General features: G+C 40.8%; 1 protein-coding gene across 1 annotated transcript in view; it reads left to right on the forward strand.

The window, feature by feature from the left end:
• Positions 1-4,028: 4,028 nt before the first annotated feature.
• The window catches only part of tnfaip8l3 (tumor necrosis factor, alpha-induced protein 8-like 3), an 18,122-nt gene continuing 2,183 nt past the window's right edge, over positions 4,029-19,967 (forward strand). Inside the window, exon 1 of the mRNA XM_035681911.1 lies at positions 4,029-4,355. Within this exon, the coding sequence (XP_035537804.1) occupies positions 4,310-4,355 (46 nt within the window). The 5' untranslated portion in view covers positions 4,029-4,309. The remainder of the gene's footprint in view (positions 4,356-19,967) is intronic.

The following is a 19,967-nucleotide window of genomic DNA, read 5'->3' on the forward strand; positions in this document are numbered from 1 at the left end:
TCTCTGTTTCAGACCCCTGCTGGATTACTGCTTTATTAAAAGGGAGCCTTGGTTACCATGGAAACATCTACCAGAAAGGGTCAACTGGCAATATACTCATCTTTCTACATTGTCGGTACATTGTCAATGCGAACTGTACCTCCCACAGTCCCGCAATGACTCTGTTTTCCATGATGCTGTCAGACATTTGTTTGTTTTAATATTTAGATAATCACAAGAAAAGTGTAAATATATGTATATATATATGTATGTATATATATATAGCCCCACCCCCCCTTGAAACAGAAGTGAATCTCTTTCATCAGGCCAGTCTGTCTGAAGAGGGCCAGACTGGAAAGGCTCTCTGCCAGTAAAGGCACTGGATCACAGGCAAACTCTCACTTCATGGCCTTTTCATGTGGCCCGCTTTGCAAACTCAGCTCATTTGTTTCTTATTGAACATCAGAGGAGAGTGGTGGCACTCATCATTACAGGATGCTCTTCTGCTTCTTCTTCTTCTTCTTCTTCTTCTTCTTCTTCTTCTTCTCCTTTTTTTCTTTAGTCTTCCTTTTCTGTCTACTTTCAAAATGAGCCAGTTTGGAGGTTTTAGGTTGCGGCTGAAAAGTTTGGTGCTGCAGTTAGTCTATCTGACTGTCCATTTGTCTGTTAGCACCAGTTTGGGTTTGTAGTTATTTTACATTAATTTACTTATGTACAATTTAAAGACACTAGTGCCTTACCAGTATTTACATGTTATTATACTTCAATACTTAATACTTCTACTCGACCATCACTACTTGATGGGAATGTGCTGAAATCAGTGACAGACAGTGGCAGGCCTTGAGAATAACTACAAAGAAATCAGTCTTCTCACTGATGGTGATGTGCTTCTGTAGGACATATGACATCAGAATTAAACTGAGACTGTTTTATAAACAGTTAAACTCCTTGTAGTAGGTTTAAGAAAATGAAAAAAGTATTACAATCAAAATATATTTAAATTACCTAAAGTAAAAGAATTCATTGTGCAGAATGGCCCTTTTCAGAACAGTTTATATAATATTATCAGATTATAATTAGTGATGCATTAATCTGTACATCACTATAGCTAAATGTACAATAATATATCATCATATCATTTTTTAGTTGATTTATATTAAATGTACGTAGTTATTTTCCACCACTGCTTCCCACAGTCCAAAAACATGCTGGTTAGATAAACATGGTGCCTCTAAATGGCCTGTAGGTATCATGTGATAGACTGGTTGTCTGTCAAGAGTGCACCCCACCACCAGCACAATGTGAACTGGGATAATCTCCTGCCCCTTGTGACCCTAGGATACATTCTGGATGGATGGATAACATTTTATATAATGTACTTTAAATTTGCTTCACCTCAACCAGCTACTGTGAAACATGTAAATGCTGCTTACCAATGAACTAATCAGTAATAGTAACCCTATAATATAATGTATATTATAACTCCATGCATATTGACTACTATTTGATATTGAAGTATTTTGCTGATAACACTTATGGACTTAAACATTTTGAATACAGGACTTTCATGTGTAATGGAGTATTTTTATACTGTGGTACTGGATTTGAATTCTTCTTTCACCAATGGTCATTATCTCCCAGTGAAGTTTGGTTGGTTTGTCCTACAACCCAGAGGCACAGTAGATTTGACAGTAGCTTGTAGTTATACAAGCAAAAGAACATACAATCTAAATGGCCCCACATTACTGAGGACACATTTATGGAGATGCAGATGATGGTGATTATGTCAGAAACTGAATTTCTAAGGCCAGAAACTCAAGAGCTCCTATGCAAAGCCAGAGGGAGTGAATTGTGCTCAGTAATAAAATTCTGTTTCAATATTTGGGTTCTGGAAACTTTTAATAAAAAAAAAGTTGAAGTACTATTCCAAGCAGACCGTAGACTAACTTTTATGCTTCTGTGTCTCACTGTTTCTATTCATGCTCATACAGCCTACATGTCACATCAGGTTATAGAAATATCCGGCTTTATTGCTCAGATCAAAGTACCTTGGCTTGTTGTGAGTAGTGGCATATCTCTTTTGTCACTGCAATATTGTACACATGCACATGTACACAAATGCACACAGTGTCGAAGATAAGTCAGCCTTGGGCAGTGGGCAGGCAGGCTAATGCCATCTGGTGCCCAGTGTTCATGCTGAGCAACAGTCAGCTCCACACCTGGGAGATGGTATCGCCTGCAACTGTTGTCGGACCACCAACTGCATGCCCACCTGCCCCCACGCTTCTGAATCTGAGCTCTGTGTTGCCTCACAGACCACAGGCAAAAGGTAATTCAAGTTGATTAAAAGAGACACCCACCCTAAGATGGTTTAACACATTTTATACATCACCAATCTGTCATGTTCAGTGTCGTGGAGTTATTTTGTGATGAAGTGATGTTCATTTGGTGACTGAATTCATAAGTTATTTCCCAGAATGCCTCTCTTTGTTTCTTGTTTTCAGCTGTGGAGAAGAGAGTAAAATATTTTTTGTAATGAGAGTTTTAGTGAAATTCACGACCTATACACAAAACACAAGGTCTTGCTTTAAGTGGGTGGAGAAAGTGTTATACTTCTTCTACAATGAAGTTATCTTTGCGCGATTGTTAAATGTGTAAAATGGTTAGTCGACATAGAATCTGTTGTTGTTTGATTCTGACACTAAAACCTGAAACAGATTGCACTTTGCCAAGTTATCCATGAGCAAATATTATAAATAGCTGCATTTAAAGCTGATTCCTTTGGTTGTTTGGGGCTATAAACACTGACATATTATAAATTGTTGTATTGAACTTGTAGCAAACAGTTGCCTATCTACACATCTAGCTCTGCAACATAATGTAGTTTGTTCATTTTTGTTTGTTTTATTTTTGTTTTGTTTGTTTTTCATACTGTAATTTCCATGATGTTCACAAGCTGTCATTATCCTTGTCTGCCATTTAGCATGCAGTTAGCATACATTGGCTTTATCTGGGCTTTTTATCTGAAAACAGCTGCCAGCAACTGAAAACCAAGTTGATGAGAGCAGTGAGAGTGAACCAAAACAGTCGTGGGCTGTAAAAACAAAAACGATGAGCTCAAAGACTCTAAAAGTCTCTGTATTCCTCTCTGTGAGGGGAAATGCAGTCAGATAATACCGTAATTCTCTGTGGGTTTAGTGCAGAATTAAAGAATACAATATTATTGGGAATACTTTACAATGGAAATAAGTTTCATGTAATTTTATTTTATTTTTTAAGTTATATATTTGTTGTGAATTTTAAAGCAGGGAATGTTCTGAAAACTCAAGGATACACTGACATCTGAACTGGCATTAAAGACAAATATGGACTCCATAACTTCCTTGCTCTGAAATATTGCATGCAGGAGAATCCTTAAATGTGGAAACAGATAAATTCCTGTAAGAAAGAATCTAAATGTGTAGTATGCTTTGGATCAGTGATGGAAAGCACACAAGAACTGTACAACTCAACTTGGTGGATTTCTCTTCTAAATGTGAATCATCATTTAATACAACTCAAAAACTACTTTCCTATCACCTTCAAATGACCCACACCATTTCAGATCCAGTCAATGATTACCGTAGATAATAAAACAATAACCTGGAGTGACTTCATGTGACTACCATAGATAGTAAGTGACTGATTTTATAACAGCCACTAACAAGGGGTCATGGGATTTTTGCTGCTGGAGATGAATTTCAAGTTGCCATGAATGAGTCTCTCCCATTGCTCTGCTAAAACACAGGCAGCACTCTTACCCAGAGACAGAGGGAGGGAGGGAGAGAGGAAGAGAGAGAGAAAAAGAGACGGCACTTACAGCATACAGAAAGAGGTAGAGAAAGAGTTTGAGTGGAGAGAGCGTGAAGAGGCTGAGTGTGACAGCACCGAATGAGAGGAGGAGGAGGAGGAGGAGGAGGGAACGAGTGGCAAGGACAAGGGAGGGAGAAACTGAGAGGGGGGCGGACCGAGAGTGAGCGAGGGGGAGGGAGTATCAGAAACGGGGAAAGTAGATGAGTGGGAGAAGGGAAGAGGGAAACTGAAGGAGTCAGGAGAAGAGAAGAGAGCAAAGGGAAAAGAGAGCAAAAAAGGGGGACAGCTCAGCAGATCAGTCCAGTGGCATTCCTCTCACAGCAGCAGTGATCCAGGCTGGGAGGGGAAGTTTAGAAATTGCTTCTTTTTTTTTTCTCTCTCTGGGTGAAGAATTCAGAAGTCTCCCTGGAGAGGAAACGGAACAAGAATAAAGGGGAATCAGAGAGCTTCTGCAGCCTCATACTGTCCTGCAGGGAAGATGGATTCAGACTCCGGAGAGCAGAGTGACGGAGACCTCTCTCCAGGTAAGCCTCAAGACCATTACTGCAAGTACAACATCAGTTTCTGACATGTTGGGGTAAACAAACACATACATTCTACATTGTAGTTTATTAGTATATCAAGAGGGTCAGTGAGTTCTTGCTGCCTGTTTTCCAGCACAGTTTCCAGTATTTAACAGGTACTTGACCCCAACACACACACATTTTGTCACTGGGGCTGCAGCTCAATTTCTCTCACAATGCAGTTCTCTTACACTGACCAGCAGTTTGCCAACACATGTGAGTACTTCAATGCCCCCCAAAATCAGAATCAATCGATTTTCAACTTTAAGAGTCACCAGTATCTGTAGCTCACTCCTGAGAGGTATCAAAGGCAAGCTGCTGTGAGCTCTGATGCATGTACACTCTGGTGCTGGTGACTGGCAGAAGCTCTGTGAGTGTGCGGATGAAAGCCGGCTCAGTCACCACCAGGAACAGGCAAGCTCCGACACGTGCATCCAGTTCGTTCATCAACACATCCAGTGACAGAGAGAGCACAGCCTCCCGGAACACTTAAGTCTTCTTATTATTCTTCTCTGTGGTGCATCTTATACCCAGGGAGCAAAATGTTTAGATTCACAGTTCATGTGAGGCTGTTTCATAAACAAATGATGTTGAAGATGTTTTATGATGTCAGAGTACAAAGATTTATTGCAGTGTTGAAAGTTAAAACTCAAACATTAAACATGCAGATACACGCACAAAACGCTCCTTAGTGTCTCTTATTGGATACTTCCTAGCATTCCACGCATGTTGGTGATTTACTGATCCTGTGGGAAATTCAAGCCAGGAGATGAAACAGCCTTTTGGAGATAAGTCTGAGTTCAAAGATCATGAATCAAATGTGTCTCCAGGAGGTTTTCATAACACAGAGCTGCATACTGGATCAGTCAAATGCCTGCGCTGTGTGTCATCTAGAACAAAAACTTTTTTATGCACTCCCTATAAAGATTCAGACTGAATCTACTATCTTTCAATAGGCACATATATGGGCTGTGGCAGCAGTTGATCTGCTATAGGTCTCGAATGATGGACATTTATCATGTTGCTGCCCTTGTTAGTGATCGTGTAATAATGTTGATGATGGTGTGGCTGTTTGCCTGTTTATTTGACAGCGTAGAGCTTTGTATGTTAATAATGGTGTGTTAAACTCTGACCATCTGTCTGTCCATCTGGCCCATTGTCTATCTGTCTTTCCGGTTCATTTGCAAAGGGTTGATGAACCTTATTATGAGAATTATGAGCGGTTTTACATCATCAGTAGGCAATGACATATATCGTATCATCTGTTGATCTAACGCAGACAGTTCAAGGTTAAAACATTAACAAAGACTCTCACATGAAGCACCATGGCCGAGCCAAACTGTAGTGACAGGCATTATCCATTTCACTTTTATGCGAAATTATGTATTGTACACTGTTTTCCAGACTGGGCCAGAGGTAAATCATGGAACCATTTTTCATTCTTCTACAGATGCTTTGATCTGCTAAAGCTTCCAGCAATGCACAGTGGGATAATCTTTGTAATGTAAGAGGAACAAACTTGTAGGCTTGTCTTTTTTGGACTAAAAACAATGTTAGACACGTTGAAAAGGAAGGGTGACGTGAGTACAAAGGCAGAATGACATTTTTCCTAGTGGAGTGAAAGCAAGAGCCTGAGTCATTCTCAAAATGCATCGTGATTTGTGGCTGTGCTGCAGTTTCTACTCTCCAGTCTACTGTCAGTGAAAAAAAAAACTGGTATGGCTTACTTTATAAGGTCAGCTGTCCTAATGAAAGCTGAGAAAAAGTATTTTGAAAACAGGCATATTTTGAAAGCGTTGCTGTACACAAACATGACCCTTATAGCTGCATATGTGGATGAGGGATGTGAGATTGATCTATGCTTTTAATACATACTCTGGCAGAAAACTGAAGCAGTGTAAATATTGAGGTATCTTGTTTCAGGTGGCTTCTCCTCTGTCCTTGAGCTGTTGGCTGTTGTGTTTAGACAGTTTCCTTGAATTCACCCTCAGATACCTCAGTTCTTATTAGTAATAAGTGTTGTTCGTGGAATTCCTGGATTTTACAGTTGCACCAACTTTCCCTCAACCTCTCTTGTATTTTTCTTTACTTCTACATTTCGCACAATGCCTTCTGAAAAACCCCAGAGGACATGCCTGACCTTGGTCCATTCAGCCGCAGGTCATGCTGCCTTCAAGTCATAAGGTCATGTTTAAGTCAAGAAAACACATTATATGGTTAGTTTTCATGTGATTTACTGTAAGTCATAGATAGACTCTTTGAATGGCATGAATTTAGAACTTTTTTAAAGTTGACAAAAAAAGGCCTTGCACTTGGATTATGCAGAGCTGACACCAATATGCTGTCTACTGTGAACTGTTTAGCTGCAGTGGAAATTATTCAGCGTGACATCAGCATAACCTGTATTTGTTTCATATCTCACTCCAGGAATGCAAGACAATTCACAAAAAACACAAGAGAACTGTTTGTGGGGAGGTGTGTGCATTATCATTAACTTTTTTATGACAGGTTATCATGTGAGAGTCAGGATTTGGACTATGGAGTGAGACAGAGAATCACCAGAGAGAGCAATAATGCACTTCTATTCTGCTCCACTGTCCTCTGTACCTTTTGTTGTGTTAACCAGCCACAATACCCAGTTCAACTGTAAGAAATAGCATTTAGACCTTACACAAAACACACACACACACACACAAAGGCTCACATTTTTCCCATAATCATCCAGTCATCCAGTCATGCAATGAGCACACCACTGACCATACCAATACCCACAAAGTGATTCATCCAGCAGTCCTGTCCTGTCCTTCTTTCCTGTGGTGGAGTGAAGATGACCACACCCATATGAATCAAAGCGAGGATTCCTGTCAACACACCTGTTTGGAGGATGTTTAGAGCGCACATATTAGACTGCATATTTGCATTTCACTGAAAAATGACACATTGGGATGTTTTTGACTTGAATAATTTTTTAGTTGTTATATTAGTCTGACATTATGTTGGTGAATAATCAGCCCACAGTCTACTTTTGGGCTGATTCATCATGGTAATGCGACTCACTATAACACCATAACCCAATCTGCCATCTGCAGAGCTATTTCCAGTCGTTTGTATTTACTTCAAATTTTCTATGGAAAGCAGACTTGTTGAAAAGAGAAGCTGTTTGGCTGTTGTAATGACAGCTGTGAGATTTATGAGGGCTTGAGGGCTGTTGCTGTGGTTCTATTATAAACAAAAACTGCAGATGTTGTTTGATGACACAACTGAAATTTAGTGTTCGGCCAGGTGATATGTATGTATTCACAAATTCCCATACTAACAAACTCTATTGCTTTTGCTAACTGACTTCTAATGCACACTTCCACAAACACTTCAAAGGAAAAAAATCCCTGCTGCATTAGACCAAGCCAGGAGCACCCAGCAATCAGAGGAGAGCTTCTGCCTCATGATAGCCATGTTGGCAGACTGGCCACATGCTTTTCACATGAGAGACAGGCAGAGTGGGCCAGCCCTGCATACACTGTAACACTCCCATCCACAGACATACACATGCTGAAAAAATGCCAACACTTTTCTTGCTCATTCCCTTGCTCTCCCAACACATGCATCCCTGACTTTTTTTTTTTTCCTCCACTTTTAATCTGGCCCACAGATGGAGAGTGCTCACTGCGCCCCAGCCCTCTACATACACACACACACACACACACACTCGAGACACCAGGAGCTGGTTTCTGGAAAATTGTAACATGAACTGAGAAAAAAAAAGAAAACAGGAGTGAAGCTGTAAGTGGAAAAGACGACTCAGGAGAACATTTTTTTTCCTCTAGCTGCAGCAAAAAGATAAATCTTAAAACTCCCAGGTCTTTGACCGGTGTGTGAGTGCATTTTCCCCTGTATGCACATGCATGAACTAACACAATAATACTGTGGCATTTCATAGTGTTTGTGGGACATTTGGAGAAAGAATTGTTTCCCCACGGCTGAGCCATTACTGAAACATGGAATTAGACCGCAGAGGCATTTTGACAAGCCCTCATAGACACACACTCAGGAGGAGGAGAAGGCTGTGGTTTCGCTGGAGGGCCAGTCGAGGCAAAGCAAACAGTCACTAGTGGCGCCTGGTGTGAGAGGCGAGCTGTTTGAGGGAGGGCAGTGTGTATTAAGGGGAGGTTGCACTGGCGTCAGTGGAGCACAGAGCCAGTACAGGTATCTTGATTTGTGAGTCCTGTACATAAGAGCCATGATCCAGGCACTTTTATTGTGTGTTGTTTTATTTATTTACTTGTGTTGACTTAAATCCATAATCATTGGTAGAAGATTTTAAGGGAAGTCATTTGTTTTTTTTAGGTCTGGTTTCTGGTTTCAACTTAGAGTTTATGGTTCATATGTTTTCACCATTAGTGCCAATGAAAAGTCTGATGGTTTGTGGACGCCACTGCAGTCTAGCTCTGTCTTGCCTACCTTCTCCTAATATAACTTTAGCAAAGTTAAGTAGAGACTTTTCCTCTTCCACTTACCTATTATGGCAGCAAAAAGGCAATAGAAAATGAGGTAGAGTGGGAGGCAATTACACACAAAGCTTTTCACACTTAACTCTGGCACAACCGAACAAACTGTTCTGATTATAGCATTATCAGGTTGTGGTAGAAAAAAGTAGAATACCCATGTTCAATATAATATATAACAGTTAGAGCAGCAGTATGTCACATTAAGCTGCTTTTAGAGTACCATTAAAAGAATTTGCCTAAGGGAGGTAGAAGACACCAGAACAGACAGACATAGCAAATGTGGCAATTACATTTGTGGGTTCAGACATTTCATGGGCAATAATGGCAACAGAGAGAAACTAAACTTCCACATTCTGTTATCCTTGAAGGTTAGGATTTGAATTAACTCATGGAAGGATTAGGTTTGGGCTGGCAGTGGAGAGGGTTAAGTTGAAATAAGGAATGCTGTCAGGAACACATCTACAAATGTGTGTGTGTGTGTGAACCACAGTTATTTCCTGGTCATTAGTTAGTGGTGGGTTGGCAGCCAAGACAGCAGCAGCACTTTGGTTTTACACTAAAGCGTGTCATGCACAGTGAGGGCCTTCAAGGCCAAAGCTCAAAGTCTCTCCAATTTTATCACTACAATCAAAGCAAGAGCAACCTTTTAATTGAGGTAGCAACTGAAACCCTGCCCACCGTCCTGGCTGACCTTTGGCCCCTAAACATATATAACTGCGTTTTATTTTCTCATTGATATTTTCTTTTTGAAAAGATGTTACATCTCCTACTGTTCCAGCTAGTTTGGTCGAACTGCATGAAATATTGATGAACTGGACTGGGTTTTTTTGCAATTTGCTTTATTACAAGTGGTTTAAAGTAACTATTAGTACATTTAGTCAAATACTGTATTTAAGTATAATTTTGTTATGTTGTTTTGTCTTTACTTGAGTATTTCCATTTTCCTTCTACTACTCTACATTTCACAGTGAAACTGTTTGCTCCTCTACATTTAGTTGCTAGTTACTTTTCAGGTTTAAATTTAACATAGATAAACTATGACTTTTTACACTTTAAGTACTTTTTGTTGCTAATACTTTAAATGCAGGTATTTTACAGTGTGATACGGCCACTTTTGCTGCCACTGTAAACCCTTCAGTATCCCCTTAGCCATTTGCATGCTGTCAAAGCCTCAGGATTGTAGTTGTGGACTAACAAAATCATTATTTTATCTTTTTTAAAGTGGCAGGGTTCTCAAATGTACCATCCAGTATAGTAAATACCCACGTAACACAGAACCTGCACGTGTTTTAGTTTTTAATGACATGAGAAGAAAACCCACTGAGTTATAGATGGTAGTGGTAAAGAGGATAGCAAGGGCAGGGGGCGGGCAAGGACAGACTGGGATTCTAGCGATTCGAAGCTTCCCAGTGCCTCACTTTTACGTAAACTCGGTTAAAGTGGGTGAACTAGTAAACAAACCAGGAGGCCAAAGTTATGGGGAAAGCTGGCAAGGCCTGGATGAATGTGCATGCGAGTATGTGTGTGTGTGTGTGTGTGTGTGTGTGTGTGTCTTTACGTGCACGCGTGTGTCTCTTTGTAAACGATGCCATGGCATGCTGAGACTTGGCCGAGGTCTATGAGAGGAACGACTCACCCAGGGCCGGAAAACACTTACTTCCTTGCCACTCACGCTCAGCTCCATGTTGTACATTTGGTGGTAGACAGAGAGGAAGAGAGCTCACACTACAGCTAGTTTTTAATACAGCTGCAGATGATGTAAAGAGCGGGTGAGAAAATGTTTTTGATGTGTCTGTGTCTGACATGAACAGACTTTGACAGGAGCTAGGCAATCAAAGTATGGACAGTATGGACATATGATTTCACCTCTCCTTCTTTAACACCACCACCTCCTCCATCCTCCTTTCCATCACTCCTCCACGCTCTTTTTAATTGAGGTGACATTTTTCTTTTTTTGAAGTGAGCATTTTTCAAGTAAACATATTCTCTTTCCTCTCATTTTTTCTACTTTCTCCTGCTCACTTCTATTCTAATCTTGACTGAATGGTGTGAAATGAAAATGTACATATTGCCAGCTCTGCCCACCCCCTCCCTATTTTTCTCGCCCTCTTTCTCCCTTGGTGAATAGCTTAGTTTCTTTATTTGAGATGGAAAAAGTTGAGGCAACTTTCTGCCTCGGTTTCGGGCCAGATCAAGTAAGGAAAGCCCCAATATTTTATCCTCTTTTTTTTATTAAGCCTCAGTCTCACAGTCTATCATTATATTCCACAAACCCACACCCACACATTTGTACCCAGCTTTCTATAAATAGAGCGCCACTGTTTCAGAGTCAAATAATATTTTGAGGTGGTTATCTACAAGGTTTTTTTTTTGTTCCGTTGTATTTCCCATTGATCACACCAATCAAACAGCATTTCATGTACTGTCTCACATTCCCCTGCATTTTTAGTCAGTGAAGTTTCACTGTAGTTGGCGCTCTTGTCTTTGTTTGTCCAGTCGCGGTGGTTATCCGCCCAGTTTCTCTTCAGTGTATTCCAAATAAACCAGTGTCATTGTTGACAAAAATGTAAAAAGCATCACTTCTTGTGGGTTAAGACAGACTTACCTAACACTGCCAGTTTGGAGCTGTAAATGCAAAACCTGCCTGTAGTTTGAATCCTTACTGTATAGACATACAGAGGACAGTAGCAAATTCAGAAATTGTCAGTATTTTTGGCCCCTAACCAACACCCACCTGACAGAATGTTTGAGCTAAGCTACTAAGCTAAGTAGTTTTCCAGAGGAGCTCCCAGAGGAGGGAAGCAGTAAAGGGAGACAGCCTCCAGCCAGTTCCCATGCCTGCCTAACCAGCTAACTGTGGCCTGGCTCTTTACTAGCAAAACAATGGCAGATGTCAGCGAACCACAGCTGGTGAAGACATTAGCTTTACAGCAGAGGAGAGGTCAAAGGGCATGCATCTCACAAGGCCATGCAGTCAATGCTGTGTCCCAATAGGATGTCCTGGATAAAATGTCTCATCCTCAGTGTACCCACCACCTCTGTGGTCTTCATGTGACTGTGATGAAAGATAAGGGCAGATCTAAAGTTGGAGGTCAATTTACTGATACACCCCCCCCCCCTTCTTGCCTTGTGACAGGCAATCAAGCCAGCGGCACATGAATCAATCAGACATCTCCTGCCACTGCCTCATTTCGCCTCATCTCTCTGGTTCAGCTCTACAGGGATGTGGCCATTAAAAGGGAGAGACAAAGAAAGAGATGAGGGATGGAGCATTAAATAAGCCAAAGCCAATCTGTTCTTGTGTCCCTACTGATTCAGAGAGGCTCCTAAGTGCTTTTCCCTGGACTGTTAGTCACTGTAGAGAACTTAGAGCAGTCCCAGGATAAACACACTTGTAGTTTCAAACACTGCCTTGTACTGTATATCCGACCCCTTCATTACAGTTACATTACTATCAATTGGTTGTTATGTAGAAACACTCTTAACTGGTTTGTTTGTGTTTTTTCATCCATTATGCGTTTGTCAGTAATGCTGTGTCAGACCTTGTTTTGCTGCCCATTGCCACAAAATCTGACCAAATACACAGAGAATATCCAAAAGTGTAGTGGCAAAGTTACTATACTCCATATGTATTTAGACAGCTTGTTATGCCTTAGTTTGGTCTGTTCCATTCAATTAAAGCCATCTTTCTTTTACACTACGTAGGAAAATGTGGGTTTATTTGATGAGGTTATAATGTTTCTTATTTACTTGCTAAAATACACACTGATACAGTCTATCAACAGTGAGCTAATATTGGCCGGTTTATCGGCCCAACAGGCTTATCAAGTCAAGTATAAATTTGTTGAATTACTGCGCTGGTGGTGAGGGTTTTAAAGGAAACCACTGCCATAGTTTGCAATTCATCATCCTCTTATCAGGATAAAATTCAAACAGTACTCCAACAAAAAAGATCATAAAAAAATGACTCAGCAACGATTTGGTTGCTTTTTTTAGTTGTTTCTGCACTTATGATGTTCCCTTGACAAGTATTTATGTCCTTTATCTTGATGTTTCTCATATGTTTTTGTGAGGATGCAGTTTTATTTGTGCCTCACCCCATCCATGTTCCCCATTTCCCACAAATAGAAACTAGGTTAAAGCAGAAACAGGTAACACCTGCACAAAACAAATCATGACATCCATTTATCTTGTCACTTAAGTTTAAACAGAGTTATCAGTAGGGCTTTTTGTGAGGATGATAAATCTGTATTTTCTGCCATTAAACTTTCCTGCAGTGAAGCATGAGTTCGCTGTAACTTGTGCATTCCAGTTTTAGCTAGAGACACTAAATGACCCACATCTAAAAAGGGAATGAACTTTAAACTGTACTAACCACACTTCACACAAATGAGAGTCATTAAGGAATGAAAAGGGAGTTATTTATTAAACCTAAAGGTCTGAATGCCCCTCTACATCCTGAGCAGCTGGTAATGGCACGGTGAACAACCGGAGTGCCCTTTGGAAACTGGCTCAGAGTCAGATTTTACAAGTCATGAATAATGCACGTTAATGCACTACACTGTACTGTGTCTCACTTAGAAACCACATCTTTCTCAATCTTTGTCATCCCTGGTTACTTTCCTCTAGATATAAACACACACATGCATTACAACAGAGAAGAGAGTGAGCAGGGGTGGTATGTTTGAGTCATCATCTGATTAGAGCAGTGGGAGTATGCCAATATGGAGTTTTTGCAGGTCCAGAGAAAGAGGAGGAGAGACGTGAAATGACAAAAAAGCCTAATTTTATTCCACCGCCTGGATACTTCTGCAGTTCTTTCCTTGTGTATGATGGCCTGCATCGTGATTTATATTTACACACATTTGTGTGCAATTGAGTGGAAGTGAAATAGCAGAAGTGAGCTGACAAACAAAGCCTGCAGCCCGGACAGTGACACTGGAAAATAAATATGTCTCCCCTATCTAGCTCCACTAGCTCTGGTACCAGCTGGCACAACACACTATGCACTGCCCCACTCCAGTCCACTGGCCTCTCAGGTTTGCTTAACACTAACCCTGCAGGCTATTAAAAACCCCTTTACTGTTGCTGAATGACCAGCTCCATTGTTTTCCTCAAGCCTTATAAATGCAGCCAGAGAGAGTCTGAATGCAGCGACTCCTTATTGGAAACCAAAAGCAGATGAAAAGGCCATGGCAGAAGAAGTGGAAGTCAAGCTGTCACCCCCTGTTTATTTCTCCTGTGCAAACAGCATTTTCCCTGACATTTTCTTAGTATTGATACATTGTTAATGTTCTGTTTGTACTCTGTGAAATGGCAGTGCTGATGGGTGGCAGATTTTATTACTGACGGCTTCTCCTGGACATTTTGCCAGAGCATGAGCACACAAGCTAGCAGACTTTAAAGTTTTAAGTCTCTTGTGTGTGAAAGATGATAAGTATGCGACTACTGTAAAGTCCAATTTTACAGTATACATGAAGCAGAAGGTGATTAGCGCTATATTGCTATTTCTCTTATAAAAGAAAATATTTGAAAAAGAAAATTTCCTGGAAAATGATTGCCATTTTGGCATTTACAGGGTGCAAAGAATGGCCTGGCAACCATTCATTTCAGAGAGGTCAGTACTGGCTATTCAGTTATAAAATACATTACTGTGAAAGGGAAATATGTTGCACATGGAAAGTAAATATACAGCAGGTAATTTTGGGGATGGCTACAAGGAAGCTTTGCAGAGCTCAATAGCTTTTTTGTTTGTCACTCACCACAAACACTCATAATCTCACCTACTTTTCTGCATCTCTGAGCTCGGTTATCTGTCAGCAGCCTTTACTGTTTGGCTGTTTGAACTAATAATGTTTAGAGAGATGAGTGGCAGGTGCTAAGCAGTTGAGAGAATGGTGAATACATGTTTTTTTTTTCTTTTCTTTTTGACTGTCAAGCTTTCATCCTATACAACTCAAATACAATGATTGCGTCTGTCTGTTGTGAGAGCACATATAAGCGTGATGTGTGGTGAACATATGTATGCCTGTGTATCTGGAAAAAACAAAAAAACATGCACCTGCAGAGACCTGGTTTGGTTGTCATTAGCAACCCCAAGCAGGGAAGCAATGATTTAGCATTGTGTTTCTCGTGTGTGTGTATGTATGATCAGACACCTGATATACCATCAGGATCTTGAGCCCTGGAGAAGCTCTGAATGGCTCAGGGCAAAAACATCATGTAATTATTGGCTGCAGAAGTAAATTACTGTCCAGAAAAGAAAAAAAAGAAAATAATTTGAATAACGGTGAGAAAAGAAGAAAAGTTACAGCCAGCTGGAGTGTTATTTTTGATTTCAGGGTTATTATAGTTTAGCATTTTCATTACTTTTTATTTTTAGATACCATAACTGAAATGCATTTGCCTATATTGTTATATTATTGTGATTAAGCCCAGTTCAATTACTTAATTATATTTCCAGATAATAAACAAAAAAGACATCACTTCTACTTCTTAAATTAGTCAAATAAACTTCTGCATATTTCTTACATCTCAGATATATAATGTGCATGTTTTGATACCATTAGTGCATCCGTTATGCTATTCACTACTTTATATACAAATGTTTACACAAATATACACACCCATAGAGAAATTTCCTTTTCATGGACTGTTTGCCGATTAACTATTATTTAATTAATCATATAATTTTATAAGATATGTTTTATCTGGTTTGTCTTTCATCTTAGTTTTAATATTTACCTTAGCATATAGATCAATTCAGTGACTACTCATCATTATCTTTGATTATCACTGTTAATAAGCAATCATTCTTCCTATCATCATTGTGATGATTACTGACTGTATTCTTTTTTATCTTAAAGCTGTTTTTTCTGCTGTCCAGACATGAAGCCCAGCAGCCAGGGAAAGACACATACACACGGATTTGCATACACTCACACAGTTGCCTTAGTCAGACGTGTGTGTTCTTACGCGTTCCGGCTGATAAGCCTGCAAGTGCCTCCAGCGTTGACTCAGTAAAGGCCAGTCGGCCCTCATCAGTGTTAGCTGCTGGTCCTGCTAATGGCTCATTCCTCTGGTTACTCTGGAACGAGACCAAGACAAGCCTCAGGACTACGTCTCACAGTCCAGCTGCCAAGTATGCTGCAGAAAAAGTAATTTCATCTAGTGTTGAGTTTTATCACTTTGCACAAATAACAAATCTGCTAAGGTGCCAGGGGCAGCTCATTTAATTTCCAAAGAAAGCCTATTTATATTGCTGGATTCATTTTCTAGATAGATTTTCTCGATGAAGCCAGGGTGATCTGGCTACAGGAGATCTGGTGGATATGGGAGTCAGGTGAACAGGATTGCTGGTAAAGTCCGAGGGCAGGTCTGGAAAGTTCCTCAGAAATGCATGGGTCTGGGGGAAATGAGAAGTGGCTGCAGGCCGGGACAGGAGGGAAAAAATAACTTGACAACATGGAATTGAAGAGCATTAGAGGTGCTTGGTAGGCTGCTTTTGTTCAGACAGAGCAAGGAAAACGGTTTCCCCCTGCTTCCAGTCTTTGTGCTAAGCTTAACAGATTGTGTCTGTAGCCTTCTATTCATTTTATTTCTACAAATCTTCTCATATAGAAATACATATTTACAATTACATTAGAATATTACACAAAGGTCAGTGCAACATGGGTAAAAATTAAATAAACTTTCAGCGAACCTCCACTTTGCTCGGACCACTAGCTGTACTGTTAAAAAAGGTCACTTCCTTGATGAGTGTCTATAAGTGACTGAAATAAAAAAAGAAATCAATCCAGATGGACATTTTTTGCAGAGCGCCACCGTTAGCAGGGCAGGTTTGGCTGGTCTCCATGTTCCACACTGGATGTATGTTCTGATGAAGCGCAGCAGAAACTGTTGGCTCAGCACTCTAAAAACATCAGGCGGAACAAAGAGAGACTGTCTAGTCAACAGCCATGGCCATGGAGCAGCAAGCACCTTACTAATCCTGATGTTAAAAGTAAACTTCACCAACTCCCAAAACACTCTTATGTAACCACCGATGGCTCACATGACTGGCCAGATATCAGCCGAGAACTCTGCCCCTGGTTTGTTTTCAGTAACTTATTCCCACATGCTATACAGATACCCACTTTATTTTGTAAAAACTTCACACTTGAGGACAAGTGGTGCAGATAAAATAATGAGCAGGCAAGAGAGAAAGTGTGAAAGCAGGAGAGAGACAAGTAACAGGAGAGACAGTTTTCTGGCCATCTCTCCCTCTGACAGCTTGGAGTCTTCTCTAACTCATTCTGACACTCTGGCTCATGCATGTCACTCATCTCAGCCTCTGGGTGACAGGTTGTATGTGAGTGTGTGAGAGAGCTCAGACTTCTCAGAGTCTCCATGTGCACTCTTATAATCATCTACCCTCTCTTACTGTATGTGCTAAAATCTCCAGCCAGACTCTGAATCACCCACCTCCTTCCCCAGCACTCTGACTCACACCTTAAGCAGCCTCATGTCCATTCTTTGCAGTATTTTTTTTCCCCACTCCTTCATTTTTGCTTACATTCTTTGCGATTTTGGGATGTGCAAACAGACTTGAGACAGGGGTCAAGGCAAGTGAGTCGATAGCCACCTGCTGGTCCTCAGAAACAGGCTCCAGGCTGTGTGTTGGGGGGTGGCAGAAGAATAATTAGTCTACTTTTAGCTCTGCACTAAAGACAGAAAAGATCAAATCAGTTCCTTTGATGCAGCAATCTTCAGTTATGAGTTAAACCTTGCATTGATAATTGCAGATGTTTGCTATTCAATTGCACAAGAAAATACTTTTATTTAGAAAGTGAAAGAAAGTGACACCCCCAGTGGTTGCATCCAAATCCAAATAGACTGCACAATCATTGGTCTGACAAGGCCGGCTTTATGGAGCAAGCTGTCACCTTTATCAGTGTGCCAGGGTTTCAGAAATCTATCCAGTTGGGTTTCTGAATATCAGAGGCTCACTGGAACAAAGAGCTGCTTCAGAGAAACAGGAAATAACAGTGACAAAGAGAGCCTGTTGATGAGAGGCACAGATCTGCTTAATGAAAACCACAGTTATATTTCCTGGTGTTGCTATTCAAATATAATGGAAACTACCGTATTGCTGTTATGATGTTGATGTGCATATTATCTGTTAACTCAGGCCATATAGTTAGCATTTGCTGTCTTTGAGAGCAGTGTCTAAACAGCAGACTGCAGGGATGAGACACCAACTAATTTTTCCCAGACTGATGTTGACTGTAGGACTGAGAGTCTAGGATTTGTCTAGAGTCATTGGAGGCTGTATGTAGGTTGTGGTCACAGTATATTATAGGTGAGGATAGATTTGTACTTCTACAAAGTACAGCCTCCATAAATGCAAAATGCATCCTTCCACGCAACAAAGAGCACAGAACCGTAACGTATATACAGTCGTATAGTGTCCATTAGCAGTGCTGTAGTCAAGACCACCTTTGTCGCATCCAAGACAGGTCCAAGACCAGGACTAGTCAAGACAGAGTCCAAATGAGATAGACATGTCAAGACTGAGACACTTAAAAAATAATGCTTTTGCCATTGCCAATGAGATGAGCATTGACATGGCAGAGCATCGGCACAGAGTGGATGTATCAAGTAATGTCAGCTTTAATATAAGCTAGGCTATAATGTTATGACTATGCTAATTTAGTTAACTTTAGCAATCAACAACACCAGTCTCTAGTTGGTATCAAAGACAGGATTGCCACCAACTGTCAGTAACATACAGAGGCCGTTTCCATGGTTACCATGTCTGCCTGTCTAGCCACATGAGGGAGCGATCAGAGCGAGTACACCGGCAGAAAGTCAGTTATCATCTGTAAAGACCTCAACTGTGCAGTTCCCCTCAGCCATAGAGAGAGTTTTATTGTCTTTCAGCTTATTATTTTGGCTTAAAGTTTTAGTCAATTCTTACCACTCTCATACATCGGCTGCATGTAGCTGCTTTGGCAGAAAGCAAACCAGAGCTAGAAGAGCTGGAAAAATGACTCCAAATGTATGGTAATTTTGCTCTGTGTCTGCTGAGTTTGAAGTGGAAAGTGTTTGCTAATATGTGAATATTTCTGTTTCATGTTTCCAGCTGTTTCTGCTGCCCCAAGTGGCCAAAAAGAAAAAACTTCTTCTTGAATGAAGCTGTACAAATGAGGAACACAGCAGAGTAATGGGAAATTTCTGTGGACAAAGACATTTGCCTTATTAGTTGTAAATGTCATATCAGGCTAATTATATGTACACGAAATGTCATTTAGCTTCAGATCATCACATGAAATGTCACTTCTTCTGCACATTCACATGAAATGCCACGGATAGGACTTCTCCCAGTTGTTGTAGTGTCCAACCTCTTGCATATATCTAGACAGACACAAAGAAGATAATGCAATGATGGTGTGAATTCTGCATGGTCACATAGCTGTCTGCTTTAATAAAATTATAATGACAACAAAGCAGGTGTTCCTCTTTGAATTTGGGCTCATCTGCTCTTCTGTGCTGAGCTCACTGGGCATGACGCCCCCCATCCACTCTCTCACTCTCTCTATCTCTCTGGACATACATGTGGAGGAGGAAGAGGCTGACAATGTACCCAGGCTTCAGGAGGAAAAAGTGAGGCATCTTTCCTGAGCTTTAATCATAATTGGAGTTATCTAGTGTGTAATTTGTGGCTGGGTGGCACCTAAATAAAACCCCCTTACATCCTCCCACTCCTCACATTCACACAGACACGTTAAGCTGCTGGCATTGCTGTATGAGGACACAGGCAGCCTTTGATGTTCTCCTCTATGATAAATTGGGACTGCAGTGGGACACGGCAGAAAACTGTGGTCAATCTGGACTTGTAGAGAGACAGTGTGCAAGGAGGTTCTTATCAGTGTACAGCTGTTTGATGTTATCCAGAGCAGATAGTCATTCCTCCCATACTCAGCCAACCACACTGGCAGCTCCAGGAAGGACGCCGCCCTTTGAATGTGGCTACGCTGCGTTTCATCTACTCCTCAGCTTTCACTTCTTCCGTGTGTGTGTGTGTGTG

The sequence above is a fragment of the Morone saxatilis genome, unplaced genomic scaffold, assembly GCF_004916995.1.
Source record: "Morone saxatilis isolate NCDOM2014 unplaced genomic scaffold, NCSU_SB_2.0 Contig11, whole genome shotgun sequence".
NCBI lineage: Eukaryota > Metazoa > Chordata > Actinopteri > Moronidae > Morone > Morone saxatilis.